Genomic DNA, 18,689 nt, shown 5'->3' with positions numbered 1-18,689 from the left:
AGGTTCTTAGCTACTCTTGCACTACTCTGGAGAGATTTGTATCTATTATTTATAGCTGACAGCTGGACACTTTTGTAACAGTTCTACCATAAGAGATTTCACTCCTTTTAATTCAACACTCCATAGTGCGAACACTGCGAACTTTCATTGGTAAGGTAGTCATGTTTATTCATATTCTTGTACGTTTAGTAATTCTTTTCTTCGCTTTAATCTAAGGTTTTAAAAGCAGTAGTGATAACAAGAGTCTATAAGATTCAATTAGGTTAAAATCGGCCACAAATTGATTGATTGAGATTACAGAATGTTTGTTTAATACCTAGGTACCTAATTATGTAAATGTTGTTTCGGGTATTGAAGTTTTATACAGCATGTTATTTTGCTCACCATATAAATATATAACTGCATACTGACTGCATATACATACCTACATACATAGTATGTTAAGGGTAGGCACAAAGTATGATTTTATTTATGGTAATTCCATCCTTTTTATCATCATTGGTGGTCGAGACTTATGTTTGGTGTCCATTTGTCTCCTGCCTCAAGGCGTGAAGTTGCCTTATCATAATTCCATATGTCCTGCTTCCGGATTGACCCGTATTAATATAATACATATTTGCAGCAGTCTTTTGGGTGCTAAGCGTGAAACACTTACACAAGCTTGCCGGGAAAAGCTGGTAAAGCAGGCCGGAGCCGGGCCGGAAATCAACAGATCGGCACTGTTCTGCCGCCGGAAATTGGCAGACGTTGACGAACCTTCGCTTCCATTCGTGGTACGATCAAATGGAATGTAAATTAGATTGGTAGCGACACTGCTACACCAAGAACCCATAAGGAGTTTTTAGGGTTTCGTACCTCAAAAGGAAAAAATTGAACCCTTATAGGATCATTTTGTTATCCACCCGTCCGTCTGGCCGTCCGCCCGTCTGTCTATGAGTCAAGACAAGACCTTTTATCTCGGGGACGCGTGGAGGTATCGAGTTGAAGCTGTGAAAAATTCTGTGAATTTGGTTTTTTTCAAAGAAAAGGTTTTTTTTACTTAGAACCCGCAATTTGGTGATTTGCACCATTGTGCAGAAGAAAGCGTTAACGTACAAAATAATGCAATATTGCAACGGAACAGAGGCCCTAAGCATTGCTTTTAAGTAAGAGGTTGATTCTTAGTGTGTTTGTCCATAAAAGACTGTATACATTTCTTTCCAAAAATATGATTTTTCGCAGACTTCTGTATATTTACATCAATGATACATTTTATCTTAGATATTTGGTGGTACCTATAGGTGACATAAATTAACCTTAAGAGCTATTGTTTCATCAGTCATTGGGAGACCTTATGTCCTACAATCGGCTTCTGTTGGCTAACTACTTTCTATGAATCTCAATATATGTATAATAAAAACATGCGTAAGTCATAACTGATGAAAACTTTTACAGAACTTTTACCTCTAATCAGTGTAAATTGTTTTTCGTTAACTTTATCAATCCAATCCCAATTAGATTATATCATCGTCGTAATAGAGGCATTGTAGATATATAATTTATCGCGAGCCAGCTCTACCAGTTACCGGATGTAGCGATTTGGGGTCAACGGAGAAATAAGGAGGGAAATGGCAGTAAACGTTACCATCGTTAATCAATATAAGATACTAGTGTTGTAATTTTAAAACAAAAATACAAAATATTAAAACTAAATAAATAGGTTTGACGACCGGTCTGGCCTGGTGATTTAGATTAGATTTAGATTTATTTATTTCATAATACAGATTACATCATAAATTGCAGGCATGTCAATCTACAAGAATTCATATAATGATCGTCAAAACAGATATCCGAAAACATAATCAATAAAATATCAATTTGAAAATTTAATAATTACTGGATACTAGGATTTTAAAATAATGTCAAGAATAGTCAATATAGTTTCTCCTGTAGAGTATCGTCAAAATCTATGCATCATTCATAAATTCGCTAACAGAATACAACGGTCTATCCAACAAGAAATCTCTCAATCGGCGTTTGAATGTCTGATCACACAGTTCACTTCTTATATCGGCTGGAAGTCGTTCATAATATGTAGGTCCTATCACACGACCATTATCATTATCATTGGGTACTGACCTTGTCTATGAAGCCGATGGGCCCGTGTTCGAATCCTGGTGAGGGCATTTATTTGTGTGGTGAACACAGATATTTGTTCCTGAGTCATGGGTGTTGTCTATGTATATAAGTATATATTTATCTATATACGTATTCATGTCGTCGCCTAGTACACATAGTACAAGCTTTGCTTAGTTTGGGGCTAGGTCGATTTGTATAAGATTGTCCACACTCATTTATTTATTTATTTATTTATACGTAATAAAAGCATAAAATTGTCCAATATTTAAATGAAGATTTAAAAAATACGATACGATTCCAAAACTGTTATAGTAGTAAGTTCTTAGTTCTTTACCAAAAATACAATAAAGAAAATATATCCTTATATTTCTCCTAAATGAAAATTAGTTAGATGTGTGACATTGAAAGAAGTTTTGCGTAAATATTAAACTTATTTTCTCTCTAAAAGATATTTCTTACATATCAAAGAAATACAGTTAATTCTAGGTATGCGTTGTAGTTTCTAGGTAGGTTCTCATTCATTCTAGTGCTGTCAAAATATGACCAAACAGCGAAGCAGCGATTGTGCACGAGTAGGAAAGTAGGAATGTAAATTCACTTTGAAGCCGCGTTTAATATTTATGACCCATTGTAACATTCGTAGGCGTAGATAACATCGCAGTGACGGTGCAAGTACAGTACTAATGATATTTTTTCAGCCCCTAATAGCGGAGTTCATTCCCACCACCCTTGCCCTGATTACACCTGTAGATAAAGAACAATAATACACTCAGGCACGCATTTAGGTAATGGGTTAGAAAGCTCTTTGATTCGTCGTCTTTGAAATTTCACTTGATTTTGTTTTAATAAGACACACCTACCTTCATGTGTGTTTTTAAAGGTTGGTAAGAACTCAACATCCCTAAAGTTGATTAAATAGAAATTGAACGGATCATTCAGGATTTTAAAATTGTCATTCTTTTTTACCGTGTGAGAGAAAAAAAAATGCCTTGTTAGAAAAGTATAGGTTTATCGTAATCATAATTTATTAATAATATAAAATTACATGTCAAATAGGTACTACTTAATATTATTTTAATTCTATATCGCGATCGGTTTTTTTTATAAATAACTCTTTGTAGTCATAGAACGTTTGCTTGAGGAGCCATTGTCTAATTCTAGTTTTAAACATTGACGCACTTTTTGCAGTAACAATTTCACGCGGAAGGCAATTGTGGTACACTTTTCGACCCATTACATGGGTTAGCTTTTTTCTTTTCGCAAGTCTGTGCGATGCAAGGGAAAGTATTCTATTCGCGTTGCGTACCTCCGCGGAGCTTCGATAATTAGATTGGAGTCTACCTCTTCGCGTGTGTTTATTGCCATTTGCATTATTAGTAGCGCTAGCGAGCTAGCGAGGGCAGTACGAGTATTCCCAACGACTTGAGTAGTGGGCTCGCGGAGTGACATTGAGAGACACAAATTTTCGCGCGAACAGCGTGCTTTTGCAGACCCTCTCCCAATCGGCGGCACAAGCCCACAGCTCGACTCCCTACTGTAGGAGTCACGCTTGGACCATTTCAAATGGAAGTGTTCGAGCCAACCGCTTTCACGCAAAACATGCCATTGCGAGTTTTTTGCACATTTTATATATATGACCACCCCAGGTGAGGCATCTGTCCAGCTCAAAGCCAAGGAATTTTGAGTTTATAACTTGGCTGATTACAGTTCTATTCGCTATTACAGACAGCTGCCTAACCTGCCGGCCAGACAGATTAAGGCAGATGTAGTGCGTTTTGCTCGTGTTCGAAATAAGGCAGTTAGTGCTAAACCAATTCGAGTGTGATGTCTGGCTACCATGGGTTATTTACCTATCCTATACTCATCATCAAACCTTTACGTCCTTCTATGCGCGTATGTCCTCTCTCACCAGAGGATTTCGAATATAGTGCCCACCATAGTTCAATACAGATGGGTGTGGATACTGTGGACTGTGGATAGGTTCAATAAAACGAAACAAATATTCGTGTCCATGTATCTGTTGATAGCAATAAAATTAACCCTTTCACACGACATCGACATGCTCGGTTGGTGTGTCCCCATCCACGGCTAAATGCGGGCGCAGCTCGTTGGCTGAATAATTGAAAGCCATGCCATGAAAAATGTATCTGCGGCTAATTACCACGCGCACGAACGTCCCCGGAATAAAATAAATCCGCACACGGACGTGGTTCGCTGGTTCAATCGAGCCGCCTAATGGCCTGTCGTCACCCACATACATAGTTAAAATTTTGTTAATATATTCCGATTTTATGTATCGAAAATAAACTTCGCTATTCCAAGTATTTATAGGGCTTTGTATTATACTGCAATTAATTCAAGCTCATGACTTTTGGCGTGGACAGCGTTCAAAAGGGGTAAATTTTTTATCTAGCTGCAACAAAAATTATACGAAATTATAAGTTCAAGTGTTACGTAGGCGTCGAAAGTCCTTACTTAAATGCAAACAATGGTTTTATAGAACCAAGCAAACAATGACGTCTATTTTTCACACATGATTTCAATGTTTGTTCATACATAAGTACCTACCTATGTATCCAGCAGGTTAACCCAGTTTTTGCGATGACTTCGCGATAACCGTAATGGAATTATTATTACAGTCCCGCGGGTGAAATATCTCGCATCATTACTTACGTCGACCAACAGGTACGACACTAAACTTCGTGTCGTGTTTGATGCTAGGATCGTACAAGTAGGTATACATTTTGTTTCGCGAGAAGTAACATGCCGCGGGAGATTAACCTTGTTCCTGGGAATTTTAAATGCAAAATTTTCAATGTTCTACCTATAAGAAGATTCCTGAGATGTTCAAGAAATAATTAAAAATTAATTGGAAATGAAGTATTTCAGATGAAATAATAGAAGGTAATGCAACAAATATAGAAAATCTATGGATAATTTTCTGAACATACACTTATGTCGGGATTATTCCTGGGTAGAATCCACGCAGTTATATTTGATATCCGCTATTTGGTAGTCGTATTGCGTAGCGATAATCAAGCACATTAGTAGAACAAATTATAATTTAGTTCGTTTGTTGTTTGGCTAAATTCGTTATTACAAATGGTACAATATTTAGTTTGAGGTAAGCAGTTGAGATGTGTATTATTAATGTATTATGGTTTATCTCAATTATCTTTTAGTGAACGTAAATACATATGGTAAATACATTAAAATCTCACTTAAGGTATCTACTTTTCTACGTACTAAACTGAGCGTTATTGATTAAAGTAAAATTTCGCGTTAATTTTCAAGCGGCCGGATTTTAATTGTTTTTAACTTAAATAAAACAATTCTCCGAACCCGAAACACCTTGCAAATTAATTGTCTGTTTCCCAAACTTTGTTTCCGTACCGTACCATGCGATCTGCTATACTTAAATCTTATAAATGAAGGTACGACTCCCGCAGATGACATTGGAGTTGTGCTTCTTTATTTTACATGAAAAAATAACTGATATTAAGCTACGTCACCACCAGACTTTGACTTAAAAGTGAGGTAAAAACAAGAGCTACCTTATTTGGCAAATATTTTAACAAAAATTGAGAATATTTAATATTTTTGTTACTAAATGGTTGATAATATTGATTAGAATTTGAAATTCCCTACATAGAGGGTTTACGCCGCTCGTACCGCCAGGCACTTAATCGCTTCCTGTGAGTCAACTTCAAATTACGATTCACGTAAATAAAGTTTCCCTGCTCCGTGTCAACTCTTCCCCTCCAGATAATATTGGCAGAACACAAGCTATATTAATTTTAGGTTTTGTGTTTTCGTCGTTACAGTCGCATTTGCATTGGTTAGTGCTTTCCGCAGGTGTTTATGAGTGCAGTCATTACCGAGGAAAGCGAACATTCGCTATTAAAACTCAATAGATATCTGAAAGCTAGAGTGCATATATGACGTCAACGTTTATGTAATAAAATTATTCTGTACATAATGCGCAAAAATTACTTTATAGGTTTAAGATTTCAAAACTTACATAATATATTCAGGTAAAGTTTTATTTTTTGCTGGTTTACAAGCAAAGTTTAGACCGTATTTTTTCCTACATGAACTTAAATAAGAACCGATTTAATTGTTACCTTAATTACCTTAGTTAACGTAGAAAAATTCCGAAGAATTTTCTTTTAAATATCTTACGTTATGGCCTAAGCCCTATTTTCAGCCTTTTCAAGATAAAAACATACAAAATATACAGGAATAGTCATTTATGAAAGTTTTTGTTTTAAATTTCATAAGGTGCAACTGTATCGTAGGCTCAAAAGTTACGGTTTTTTGTTTAATTGACACTGCATCCACCTTGAAGTTTTTCTATTTTGCCTTTTTGACTTTGACTTTGACTGGTAGAGAACGCCTATTGGCATTAAGTCCGCCTGTTGTATTCTTTTTTATGTGCAATAAAGTTAAAAATAATAATAATAATAAATATTCGTGAAGTTCATGCTTAACTAAATTAATGATAGCATAGGACAAGATTATCGATCCCATTCATTTACCTATTCGCAGAGAGGAGTTTTTGTAATTGAAAAGTAGGCATGACCGCGGGAAGGGCTCTTGCAGCGGAGGGTGCGGTTGGCAATAGCCTTACGCACCCCAGCTCCGAGACAACCACTTCGTCACAGGCACAGGCCATCCAGTATCTGTGTGGTCTGGTATTAAGCATGGTTCTTATGGATCTCAAGGTCAAGTAATACCAGAAAAGAGCTCACGTAATCGAAACATTTTTTATAACAAATAACATGAAAACCAACTTTTTAACTTTGCCCAGATGCATATGAATGAACCCTTAACCTCAATCCGCGACTGGCCTTTATCCGCCTCCGTTGCCCCGACAATACCGGAGACTTGACAAGGGTACGGGGAAAACTCGTCAAAAACTGTTGATACTGATAACAGCAAAGCGCAAAAAGTGAATTATAAAAACATCACCTTGAACCGTTTGGGTGTTGGAGGGATTTCGCTTTTATTTGGCGCACACGAACATATTGCGTGACCGACTGGAATCGCACCCCTCGCGGGGTCAATGGACTGCGTTTGAGGCGAGCACATTTAGAATCATTAAAATCATAACCTTACGATAATTTTAGTTTAATATGAAAATATTTTCATTAATTATTTTAGCAATAGTGACCTAACTCCTATGTCCTTCACTTGAATACCTTTATATATCCATATAAGTCCTAGCTAGCTAAATCCTAATACTCGTACGAGATTTCAAATGACTGTTAAAATGTATATTTAGGCCTGTTCTTTGGTTTAAGGGTCGCTAATATTTTAGGCTTTTCGAATGACAAGAGCCTTCCTTTGTCTTAGGAACTTTATTATTCTCTCATGCTGCCCGCATGGGTTTTAAACGCTTGTATTTCATCCTTGTCAACCTTACCCGTAAAATCTTTGTGTACAAAATATTTTAGAAAATCATCCGATGTTGCTTGACAAAGCATCATAATAAATAAATAAATATTATAGGACATTATTACACAAATTGACTGTCCCACAGTAAGCTCAATAAGGCTAATAATAGAAATAATGAAAACCTTACTGCACGAATTTAAAAAATAGAAACATTTTTATAATGAAATTAAAATATGATTTCAAAATACATTTCAAACATAACCAATCGAGTCTTACCAACTCCTTGGAAAATAGTCCGATATCAGGTATAACGGGAATAAATATTTTATAAAAAATTGTTATAAAAAAAGATAGGATGTATCTTTTATATTTTTCTCCGTAGAAAATATCCTGAAAAAGGATGATTACTTTAACTAAGCTTAACCTTAATTATATTTTATGGGTTACATACTAACCATGTACATTTCCTTTATGTCAGGCGTATCCCTGGTGTACATCCTGGCGGTGCTGCCGGGACTGCTGCCGTGGGGCGGCGGCAGCGGCGCGTGGTTCCTGTCGCTGTGCCACCTGCTGGGCGCGCTGGCGCCCTGGTGCGGCTCCTTCCTCTACCACTTGTTCATGAACCACGCGCGAGGCGAGCAACTCTACCACCGGCTGCTGCAGCTCGACATGCTCGGTATCTGGGTCAGTCAGAGCATAGGTCAGTACATACATATAATAATATCAATAAATAATTTGGAAAAAATAATAATAATACCTATATTCAGCTCGCTGTACGTCACATAGTGTCGTCCCATCACGTCACGATCGTCGTTGGAGTGTTGCTAAAATGACATGGCATAAGCACAACACGTGATTTTTATATTGTTTGTAGTAATTTTACATGAACTTTATGCAGCTCACAAAATTAGTTGAAAACATGCGACATTTGTGTCACAATATATTCTACCAAAGTTTTTACTCCCTCAATCAAAAACAAAAAATGGTTTCGATACAAACGGTCAATGTCCACTCAATTTCCTTACGGGAAGAAATTCTAAAAACTCACTCAAAAATCTTTTCGTTCTTGATTCATATTTTCAACACCTTTTAAGGCCCCCTCAGAAGATGAATTTTCAAACACACTGAAATTTATTGTCTTATTTTCAAACGGTGTGACTTTCTCCTACGTTTTAAGTACTTCATAAAACTAAACTTTCAACCCCTTATTTACCACCTTAAGAGATGAATTTTCAAAAATTATTCAGAAATTACTTTTCTTGTATTTTATTATAATACCTTCTTACGAAGTTTTAAGTTCCTATTTAACCCCCTTAGGATTAATTACAGGACATAACACACTAAACAAACACCTGCATAAAATAGGTAAGACAGACAGCCCCATGTGCAGAGGGTGCATGGAGGAGGAGAAAACAGCAAAACATATTCTTCTAGAATGCAATCAGGTAGAAGTATACAGGAACAAATACCTAGGAACGCCGAACACACTGAAAGAGGTATTTAACAACCTGAAAACACTGTTAGGTTTTGTAGAGCTGGTTGAATTTCTCAAAAATCTCTTATTACTTGTACACAATATATGTAGATGGAACCTGCAGTGTAAACTTCAGCTTCTAGCTTTTGTAGTTCCGGCTTCGAGTTGATGAGTCAGTTAGCCAGTCAGTCAGGACATACGCATTAATATATATGTTATTTACAATAAAGCAAAAGTTAATTATTCAAAAAATATTTTTTTGTAAAACAAGAATTTGAGAGAAAAGGAAGGAACCGTTTGTCCGGATAGTCAAGAACTCGATCTTAATTTTTGCTCTAAATACTCTTGGAATTTAAATGCCTGACAAATTAACGCCTTAATGTTGAAAAATGGTATTTGTGTGTTAATTTGGGTTTTCGAACAATCTTTTTTTTTATATGTGTGCACCAGAGTATTTGGTACTTATAAATGCTTTAAATTGTCTGCAAATGGTGTTCTGATCTTGTTTTATAATACTAAACCTAATCAAAATATAACTACCAGCAGGATGTGCTTCATCGTCTTCCTTCCGATCTGCGAGCAGATCGGAAGGAAAATAATTAAGACTAATTTAATTCCAAAGAAAGTGACAAGCGAACACTCCACCAAACAAGACAAAGTTAACCTGGCAACTTATTGAATTACCGAAGTATTTTATTCGTCGTGAATTTTCTATTCCTTACACAATACCGTAAATGAAAAGCGCACAGGACCGAAAGCAGTCGTAACTTTGTGATCTAATTGTTGAAATCATGGGCCCGCTTTGTTTTCAACCCTCGGGCACAGTATACTAAAGTAATGCGTAACCAGTACAGTGACTTCGTATTATGCTTGTTCATCGCCATGTTAATATATATAACATATAACAGGAGAATATAATTACATTAGAGAATTTACTAATTTCCTTTTTCTAGTTAGGTTCCTAAAAGTAGGTCCTCAATTGTCTTCTAAATTCACAAGATGGTGAGAATCGAGTGTCGTTGACGCCTCACCACTATGATTGATTTACTACGCCTCACCATTGTCTGAATTTTCAAATCACTGCCACATTTATATCAAAGCAAAAAAAGGCGATTTCCTACATACTACCTATTACCTAGCGCATTGTAAACTGTAGCTAACTATTCTTCCTCTTTTTGCGATACAAACGGGTATCACAGCTCAAGTGGTAAAACAAATGTAAAGATGTAGCAAAAACACGAGAACGAGTTGTATTATTTGTTACGTTAACATTGTAAATTACTATTGGAGTAGGTAGTTAGAATACAATTAAAAGACATTTCTCTGTATACGCTCGGTGATTACCCACCTACCGCGAACATCGAAAATCGAAATTTTGTTCCGTCTCTCGAGCATGACAGAGGCTCTCTGATACTCATACACTTCGAATACCACTTTGTACTGATTGTTCTCCCAACTGTGTTTGAATCAATACTTGGTGGAATTTGAAATAACTTAGCGCTGACTCGATTTCACGCCTGATTTGGTTCCCGGTCACATCGTGTGCACTGAAGCACTCGCAGGCTGGGTACATAGTGTACGCTAATTGCTACATACTCGTATATAGAGCCTGATAACTTAGTTTCTGCTACACTCAAGTTAGAGAACAGTGGCTTGACTAACAAATTTAAGGGTTGTCTTGTCTTCGTCGGTATATGTGGGTCATTCTGTGCGGTTGCGTCTAATTATCACCTCTCTTTTCATACATTTTTATACGAGCGACGCTTTCGACTACTTACGGAATGCATGTAAATACTTAAAACACAGTGTAAACTTGCTATACGATAAATAAATAATACGGGTCACGGCAATTAGACCGCAGCCGTAAAAGTGTATGGCGAACTAATCAATGAATTCATTTCTCCATGCTATTTTGTAGCTCGCTACATATAATATCCAAATAAACTAGTAATATTTTTATATTATTTACGAGTATTAATTACAAGTCTTGGATACAGGTGTGCAAGTGTTGAAAATTTTTCAAAAAAGTTGGAAAATATTCTCGGAAATTTCACAAGAAACAAAGGAAACTTTCATTTCGGAAATGGAAAATTATGATTTGCATACAAAAATATGAGATGTTTTCGAAAAAAATCCAAGTGGGAATTTCGCAATTTTGGAAACTTTCCGACGGCACATTAGCTGTAGTCTCGGTTCACGAGATGATAGGCATCACTTGCTTGATTATTTTTAATTAGTGAGCAATAAACAGATAGTGTGACGCTATAGTGTGGTACGTGTTATGGAAATCCTATGTACTACCTCCTACTGTACTTGTTACACTATTGCATAACTGGAACCATTTGGATTAACATCTTCAGAATAAGGATTTTTGGTAAACCTACACCGTTTTACCTATAGATAATAAGATATAATTTTGAACTTACCTATATAATATATGAACAATATCGATTCGCGTGTGCAATATATAGGTAATCACTTAAGAATAGGGAATGCAATAACCGGCCAAACTTCATAACCGGTTTCGGTTACGGTTATGCCCGAAAAATAACGGATTAATTGTTATAAATGTTATAATCTATTACGGGTTTTCTTCGACAAAAAATGATATATTTACGATTAAGTAATTAAAAAATTACATACCTAAATAAAGGTACTCAGTGTTAGGGAACGTGAGTATAATAAGGGTTCCGTACCCTAAGGGTAAAACGGGACCCTATTACTAAGACTCCGCTGTCCATCCGTCTGTCTGTCTGGCCATCTGTTACCTAGACAATTGAAATTTCCACAAATGATGTATATTTCTGCTGCCACTATATAACAACTGATACTAAAAAGTACGGATTTTTTTAAACACACACAATACACTAAAAGTTATTATATATGTACGTGATACAATATTCCATCAAAATATTTTATAAACAAAGGGAGTAAATTTGGTATATTTTCGTTATTAAAGTACACGAATAACAAAAAATATTGTCATAGGAGTCATTTTGTCAATTACTAAAAGTATAACGCTAACCCAGACACTTTGAAAGTATTATTTTTATTTACTATGGAAAATGCCCAATAAAGGGGGGGGGGGGGGGGGGGGGGAATTTCAAAGTCTAGTGATTAGGTGAAGTGGGGTATCATTCAAAAGAGCACAAATTGTACATTCCAAAACTATTTTTTCTTTTTTTTCATAGTGAAAAAAAATTGAAATATGAAGGAAAATCTGAAAAAAAAATACCATTCCCGATAAGGGGTTATCTCCGAAGGTTACCGAAGAAAAAAATTGAAATTTTTACATAATATTGACATTACTATAAACTTTACAGGAAAAATATAATCAGACCTCTATCTTGATATTTTTTTTAAATTAACAAAACACATTTCCGAATTCAGTTTGCAATTCAACCAACTTTAAGTGTGTTTATTACACTTGAAATATCTATGAGATAACATTAGAGGCACCCTTTTTCATATAAAAGAATAAATGTTGGAATCGGTTCACATGATAGAGAATTATCCTCGAAAAACTAACATACATGCATTACATGGCGCAAATTAGTTAGACCGATAGATGGCGCTGTACACAATTATACTAAGTATAGGTATTTCAAAGTTTGTACGGAACCCTCGATGCGCGAGTAAATGGAACTCGCACTTGGCCGTTTTTTTTACTTTTATAGCGTCTCTCAACTTGCTAAGTAAATTTGCGTAATAATCAGCATTCATTGTCGTTTTCTTAGGTTAATAATTTATTAGTAGAACCCCTTCAAAATCCCGAAAAAAATTCGCCATAATTTTACTAGCCGATGGACGAACCTTCTGAAACGAAACTTCCGAGGAGGCTTTTCGACTTTAAATTTCCATTGTAGTGATTTCTGTTAACTTTCTGGGTCCTCTTGTCTAATCCAAGTCTCGTCACATGTCACAACCCTGAAAATAATTTCTTCCTCTTTGCCGCGACTCATGTCCAAAAACGAGCATTTGACACGTCTGTCCTTGTCTAACGCGGTCAGCATTTTGGGGACCCACCGGGCACTAACCTTAGACATGTTTAAATAGCCACGAATTATTTCATTTACCCGTTCCTTACTAATGCCCACATCTCTAGCTATTTCGCACTATCTCACTCGTCGGTCTTCAAGAATTATATTTTTCTAGAAACTGGTCGTCCACTACGAGGATCGTCTTCTAGGCTTTCGCGACCCGATTTAAATTGCCTAGACCAGAACTTTATTGTGAAATCGGAAGGACATACATCACCAAACACGAGCAACATACGTTATTTTATCTTCAAAGGCGTATTCCCTTCTTTAGTGAGAAATTTAATCACTGAACGTTGCTCAATTTTGATCAAAATATTTTTCTGTAGCAACATGTTGCAAGCATTCGACTGTCAAAAACAAATGAAGAGCAACTGAAAAATAAAAGTTTGTAAATTTGAAAAAAGAATAGTCAATAAACACAAATTCATACCGGCTAGTATTTTTAGGGTTCCGTAGCCAAATGGCAAAAAACGGAACCCTTATAGATTCGTCATGTCCGTCTGTCTGTCCGATTCTGTCACAGCCACTTTTTTCCGAAACTATAAGAGCTGTACTGTTCAAACTTAGTAAGTGGATGTATTCTATGAACCGCATTAAGATTTTCACACAAAAATAGAAAAAAAAAAAAAAATTTTGGGGGTTCCCCATACTTAGAACTGAAACTCAAAAAATCTTTTTTCATCAAACCCATACGTGTGGGGTATCTATGGATAGGTCTTCAAAAATGATATTGAGGTTTCTAATATAATTTTTAGGGTTCCGTAGCCAAATGGCAAAAAACGGAACCCTTATAGATTCGTCATGTCCGTCTGTCTGTCCGATTCTGTCACAGCCACTTTTTTCCGAAACTATAAAAGCTATACTGTTCAAACTTGGTAAGTAGATGTATTCTATGAACCGCATTATGATGTTCACACAAAAATAGAAAAAAAAACAATAAATTTTGGGGGTTCCCCATACTTAGAACTGAAACTCAAAAAATCTTTTTTCATCAAACTCATACGTGTGGGGTATCTATGGATAGGTCTTTAAAAATGATATTGAGGTTTCTAATATCATTTTTTTCTAAACTGAAAAGTTTGCGCGAGAGACACTTCCAAAGTGGTAAAAAGTGTGTCCCCCCCCCCCCCCCGTAACTTCTAAAATAACAGAATGAAAAATCTAAAAAAAAATATATGATATACATTGCTATGCAAACTTCCACCGAAAATTGGTTCGAACGAGATCTAGTAAGTAGTTTTTTTTTAATACGTCATAAAAATTAAAAAAAAAAAAATTTTTCATCAAACCCATACGTGTGGGGTATCTATGGATAGGTCTTCAAAAATGATATTTAGGTTTCTAATATCATTTTTTTCTAAACTGAATAGTTTGCGCGAGAGACACTTCCAAAGTGAAAAAAATGTGTGTCCCCCCCCCTGTAACTTCTAAAATAACAGAATGAAAAATCTAAAAAAAATATATGATATACATTGCCATGCAAACTTCCACCGAAAATTGGTTCGAACGAGATCTAGTAAGGAGTTTTTTTTTAATACGTCATAAAAATTTAAAAAAAAATTTTTTTTCATCAAACCCATACGTGTGGGGTATCTATGGATAGGTCTTCAAAAATGATATTTAGGTTTCTAAAATCATTTTTTTCTAAACTGAATAGTTTGCGCGAGAGACACTTCCAAAGTGAAAAAATGTGTGTCCCCCCCCCTGTAACTTCTAAAATAACAGAATGAAAAATCTAAAAAAAATATATGATATACATTACCATGCAAACTTCCACCGAAAATTGATTTGAACGAGATCTAGTGAATAGTTTTTTTTTAATACGTCAATAAATTAAAAAAAAAATTTTTTCATCAAACCCATACGTGTGGGGTATCTATGGATAGGTCTTCAAAAATGATATTTAGGTTCCTAACATCATTTTTTTCTAAACTGAATAGTTTGCGCGAGAGACAGTTCCAAAGTGGTAAAATGTGTGTCCAAAGTGGTAAAATGTTGAACAAGATCTAGCAAGTAGATTTTTTTTTAATACGTCTTAAATGGTACGGAACCCTTCATGCGCGAGTCCGACTCGCACTTGGCCGCTTTTTTTTCTAAAATGAATAGTTTGCGCGAGAGACACTTCCAAAGTGGTAAAATGTGTGTCCCCCCCCCCGTAACTTCTAAAATAAGAGAATGAAAAATCTAAAAAAAATATATGATATACATTGCCATGTAAACTTCCACCGAAAATTGGTTTGAACGAGATCTAGTAAGTAGTTTTTTTTTAATACGTCATGAAATTAAAAAAAAAATTTTTTTTTCAACATACCCATACATGTGGGGTATCTATGGATAGGTCTTCAAAAATGATATTAAGGTTTCTAATATCATTTTTTTCTAAACTGAATAGTTTGCGCGAGAGAACCTCCCAAAGTAAAAAAAAGTGTGTCCCCCCCCCCTGTAACTTCTAAAATAACAGAATGAAAAATCTAAAAAAAATATATGATATACATTACGATGCAAACTTCTAACGAAAATTGGTTTGAACGAGATCTAGTGAGTAGTTTTTTTTAATACGTCATAAAATTAAAAAAAAATTTTTTTTCGTCAAACCCATACGTGTGGGGTATCTATGGATAGGTCTTCAAAAATGATATTTAGGTTCCTAATATAATTTTTTTCTAAAGTGAATAGTTTGCGCGAGAGACACTACCAAAGTGGTAAAATGTGTGTCCAAAGTGGTAAAATGTTGAACGAGATCTAGTAGTTTAAGTAGTTTTTTTTAATACGTCATAAAGGAACCCTTCATGGGCGAGTCCGACTCGCACTTGGCCGCTTTTTTTTTAATTTTGATCAAAATATTTTTCTGTAGCAACATGTTGCAAGCATTCGACTGTCAAAAACAAATGAAGAGCAACTGACAAATAAAAGTTTGTAAATTTGAAAAAAGAATAGTCAATAAACACAAATTCATACCGGCTAGTATTTTTTTTTAATTAGATTACTTTTCAGCCACCCCTCGTAAGAACTAGGTTCGCTCTTGGTTGTTCGCTTGTAGTGGTAATAAATACTTGTATTTCCTTTTCGTAGAAGTTCCTTTGAGAATACACGACTGTTAAATTTTCTTTGCTTTATTGTACAACGTCCTAGTTCCTCGCACGATGTTTTGAAGCGACGCGAGACTTGTTTGCTGTGTTTTGTCCAGGGAATAGGTACGGCTTAGATTGTAGGTATAGTGAAATGGCCCAGTTTTTGTTACGAAATACAGAACAAGCAGCATTAAATTAGAGGCTAAAAATACTGCATAACTTTTATTGTCTACATTAAAGCGTAGAATCACTACATGGAAGAAAATGCTGCATGGAAAATTAAAAAATCTGTTAATGTATCCAATAACAACTACCTAAACCTTATTTTAAAGGCGTTTGTGGTTACAAAGAGCGACGCACGGCTTCTATGCAGGATGATAGATGTGTCTGCAGCTGACTATACACAAACCTAATTTTATGTATTAGCGTATTTCCCTGCAGGTTAATACGGGGAGAATACATCGGATGTCGCTGCCCTTGACAGGCACTAATTGGGTACCTAAAATTGTTATCGACTTAGATTTCAAAGGATCACTCGTTCTATATTTGGATCTTCGAATTAGGAATATGTGCCCTTCACCTTCCCGTACCTCCGCGATAAATTATTCGAAATGTAATTACCATATTTCGACTGCGATATCAAGCGTCCAACTCACTTAATCAACGAGATCTTAGATCGAGATCTTCATTAAATGTAGGTAATTCATATCAAACAATTTCCGAATTAGCCAATTTTCATAATCAGGACGAATATAGCCGCTGGAATAAATTGTTATATAACTTGACTTATATACCATACATATATATATATATATATATATATTACGTGGAAACAGTTTCAAAACAGAGTCACAAGCAATATACATATACCAAAAAGGTTGTTCTACTTTTCTAATAGTTCCACGTACTTTTAAAGGAAAAATATAAGGGGCATTGGCAGAACACTATCGGTTAGGTAATATTTCCTGCTACTTTACCCATATTTATTATGAATATATAGTACATTATGTTTACCTCCGTAGCGGAGTCGATGATAAATATCCAAATGAACATGACGCCAGGGTAAAATTAAGCATGCCCAATGCTTGTCTGGCATGAAATAGCATGTATCTTTAGACACAGCGCAGTCCCTCGCCGACAAAGTACAGCGAGCCCTCGTTTTGCATGATTAATCACTAGATTACTAAAACTTGGTGCGAGTCGGCGAACGTGCGCACTTGATTATAGTTAGTAGGTGCTGTCAGGACCCTTAACATTCTGTCTAACTTTGGGAAACACTGACTTTTGTCAGATTGCATTATAAAACATGTTCGGGTCTCGTGCGTCTTAGCGGTAAGATTATTCACGATTACCAACACTCTCAATGTGCATGCTACGCCGTAGCACGTAGGACCTTATTCTCGCTGCTCTCGTTACTAAAAAAATGTATTATTTTGATAGAATGATTTTAAAGATTACAAACAAAGAGGTTGAACTCTTTAAAACAGTTCTTATGGCCTTCTTCCGAGATCGAAGCTACATACCTAAATATGTAGGTATTTCAAACGAATCAATCGCAAATTGGAAAGCTAGTCTAATTTAACTAATTGCAAAATTTGATCACAACCACAATATTGGTGCGAGAGGCAACAGACACAGGTATATCGATATTAAATGTTTAAACTCTGCTTCAAGATTGCCACCAGTTTGTAGACATTGAATGGCAGACGTAGTAAATTAATTAATAACATTTGTGTATTTAGTTAAACTTAAAGCAATATATTACTACCTCAAAATCCTGAAAATGATGGGAATAGCTTTATTACCAGTTTCTATCAGAAGTAGGAAACGGAGGCTTAATATTAGATTCAATAGCCATCATTTTCTTTTCCCGCATAAAACTGTCAGATGATCATCTCGTAAACCCGTTTGGTATCGCGTCTCAATCTATAACGGATCGCAATTTCGTTTGCACGGAACGGGCAGTGACTAAGAAAATATGAACACTCGTTGCAGCATTTTATATATTTCATTATCTATTCAAAAAGATGAAAAAAACAATTTTATTGGAATTGTTAATTCGATATTAAATCGTCAAATATTAGGTGTAGCGTAAGCTCTCAAGCATGAAATACCGTTTTTGCCAATACCTCATCTTAAACTCTAACTGAACAGAAACACCGTTTTTGTTATAAAATGTATTAAAACGAACAATGCACAAACGAATTACTTTCGTAAGTAAACTACACAGTAATCGCAGATATTAAATCATAAAACCTACAAACGTTTGCTTTTTAGGGAAACGGTACTAAAATATCGTCGCTGTCCTGAACAAAAATAATTATTTTAGCCAGCATTTCCCAAACTATGGGTCGCGAGCGAAATTTGAATGGGCCCTGGAACATAATACAACATGCCGACCGATCGGGTTAACATTTAACAGCCGGTACTAATAATATTTCATGTTGGATAATTAAGACGGTCAAAAGGTGGGCCCCGAATTGAGCAGGTTTTGTTAGGTGAGTCAAAGCCCACTCAACTTGCGAACCACTGATCTTAGCAATTCATGTCCATACTGTTAGAAATCGATGATGTGCGCGCGTTTCCGGA

The 18,689-nt window shown here is 35.7% G+C and overlaps 1 protein-coding gene across 1 annotated transcript in view; it reads left to right on the top strand.

Moving 5' to 3' along the window:
- Window positions 1-18,689, top strand: part of LOC133515893 (progestin and adipoQ receptor family member 4) — a 100,672-nt gene that overhangs the window by 25,859 nt on the left and 56,124 nt on the right. The window contains exon 2 of the mRNA XM_061848519.1: window positions 7,994-8,215. Coding sequence (XP_061704503.1) covers window positions 7,994-8,215 — 222 coding nt within the window. The remainder of the gene's footprint in view (window positions 1-7,993; window positions 8,216-18,689) is intronic.

Source organism: Cydia pomonella, chromosome 3, assembly GCF_033807575.1.
Source record: "Cydia pomonella isolate Wapato2018A chromosome 3, ilCydPomo1, whole genome shotgun sequence".
In the NCBI taxonomy this organism is placed as follows: domain Eukaryota; kingdom Metazoa; phylum Arthropoda; class Insecta; order Lepidoptera; family Tortricidae; genus Cydia; species Cydia pomonella.
The sequence above is the reverse complement of the archived record's forward strand: the minus strand, read 5'-3'. Positions and strand labels throughout refer to the sequence as shown.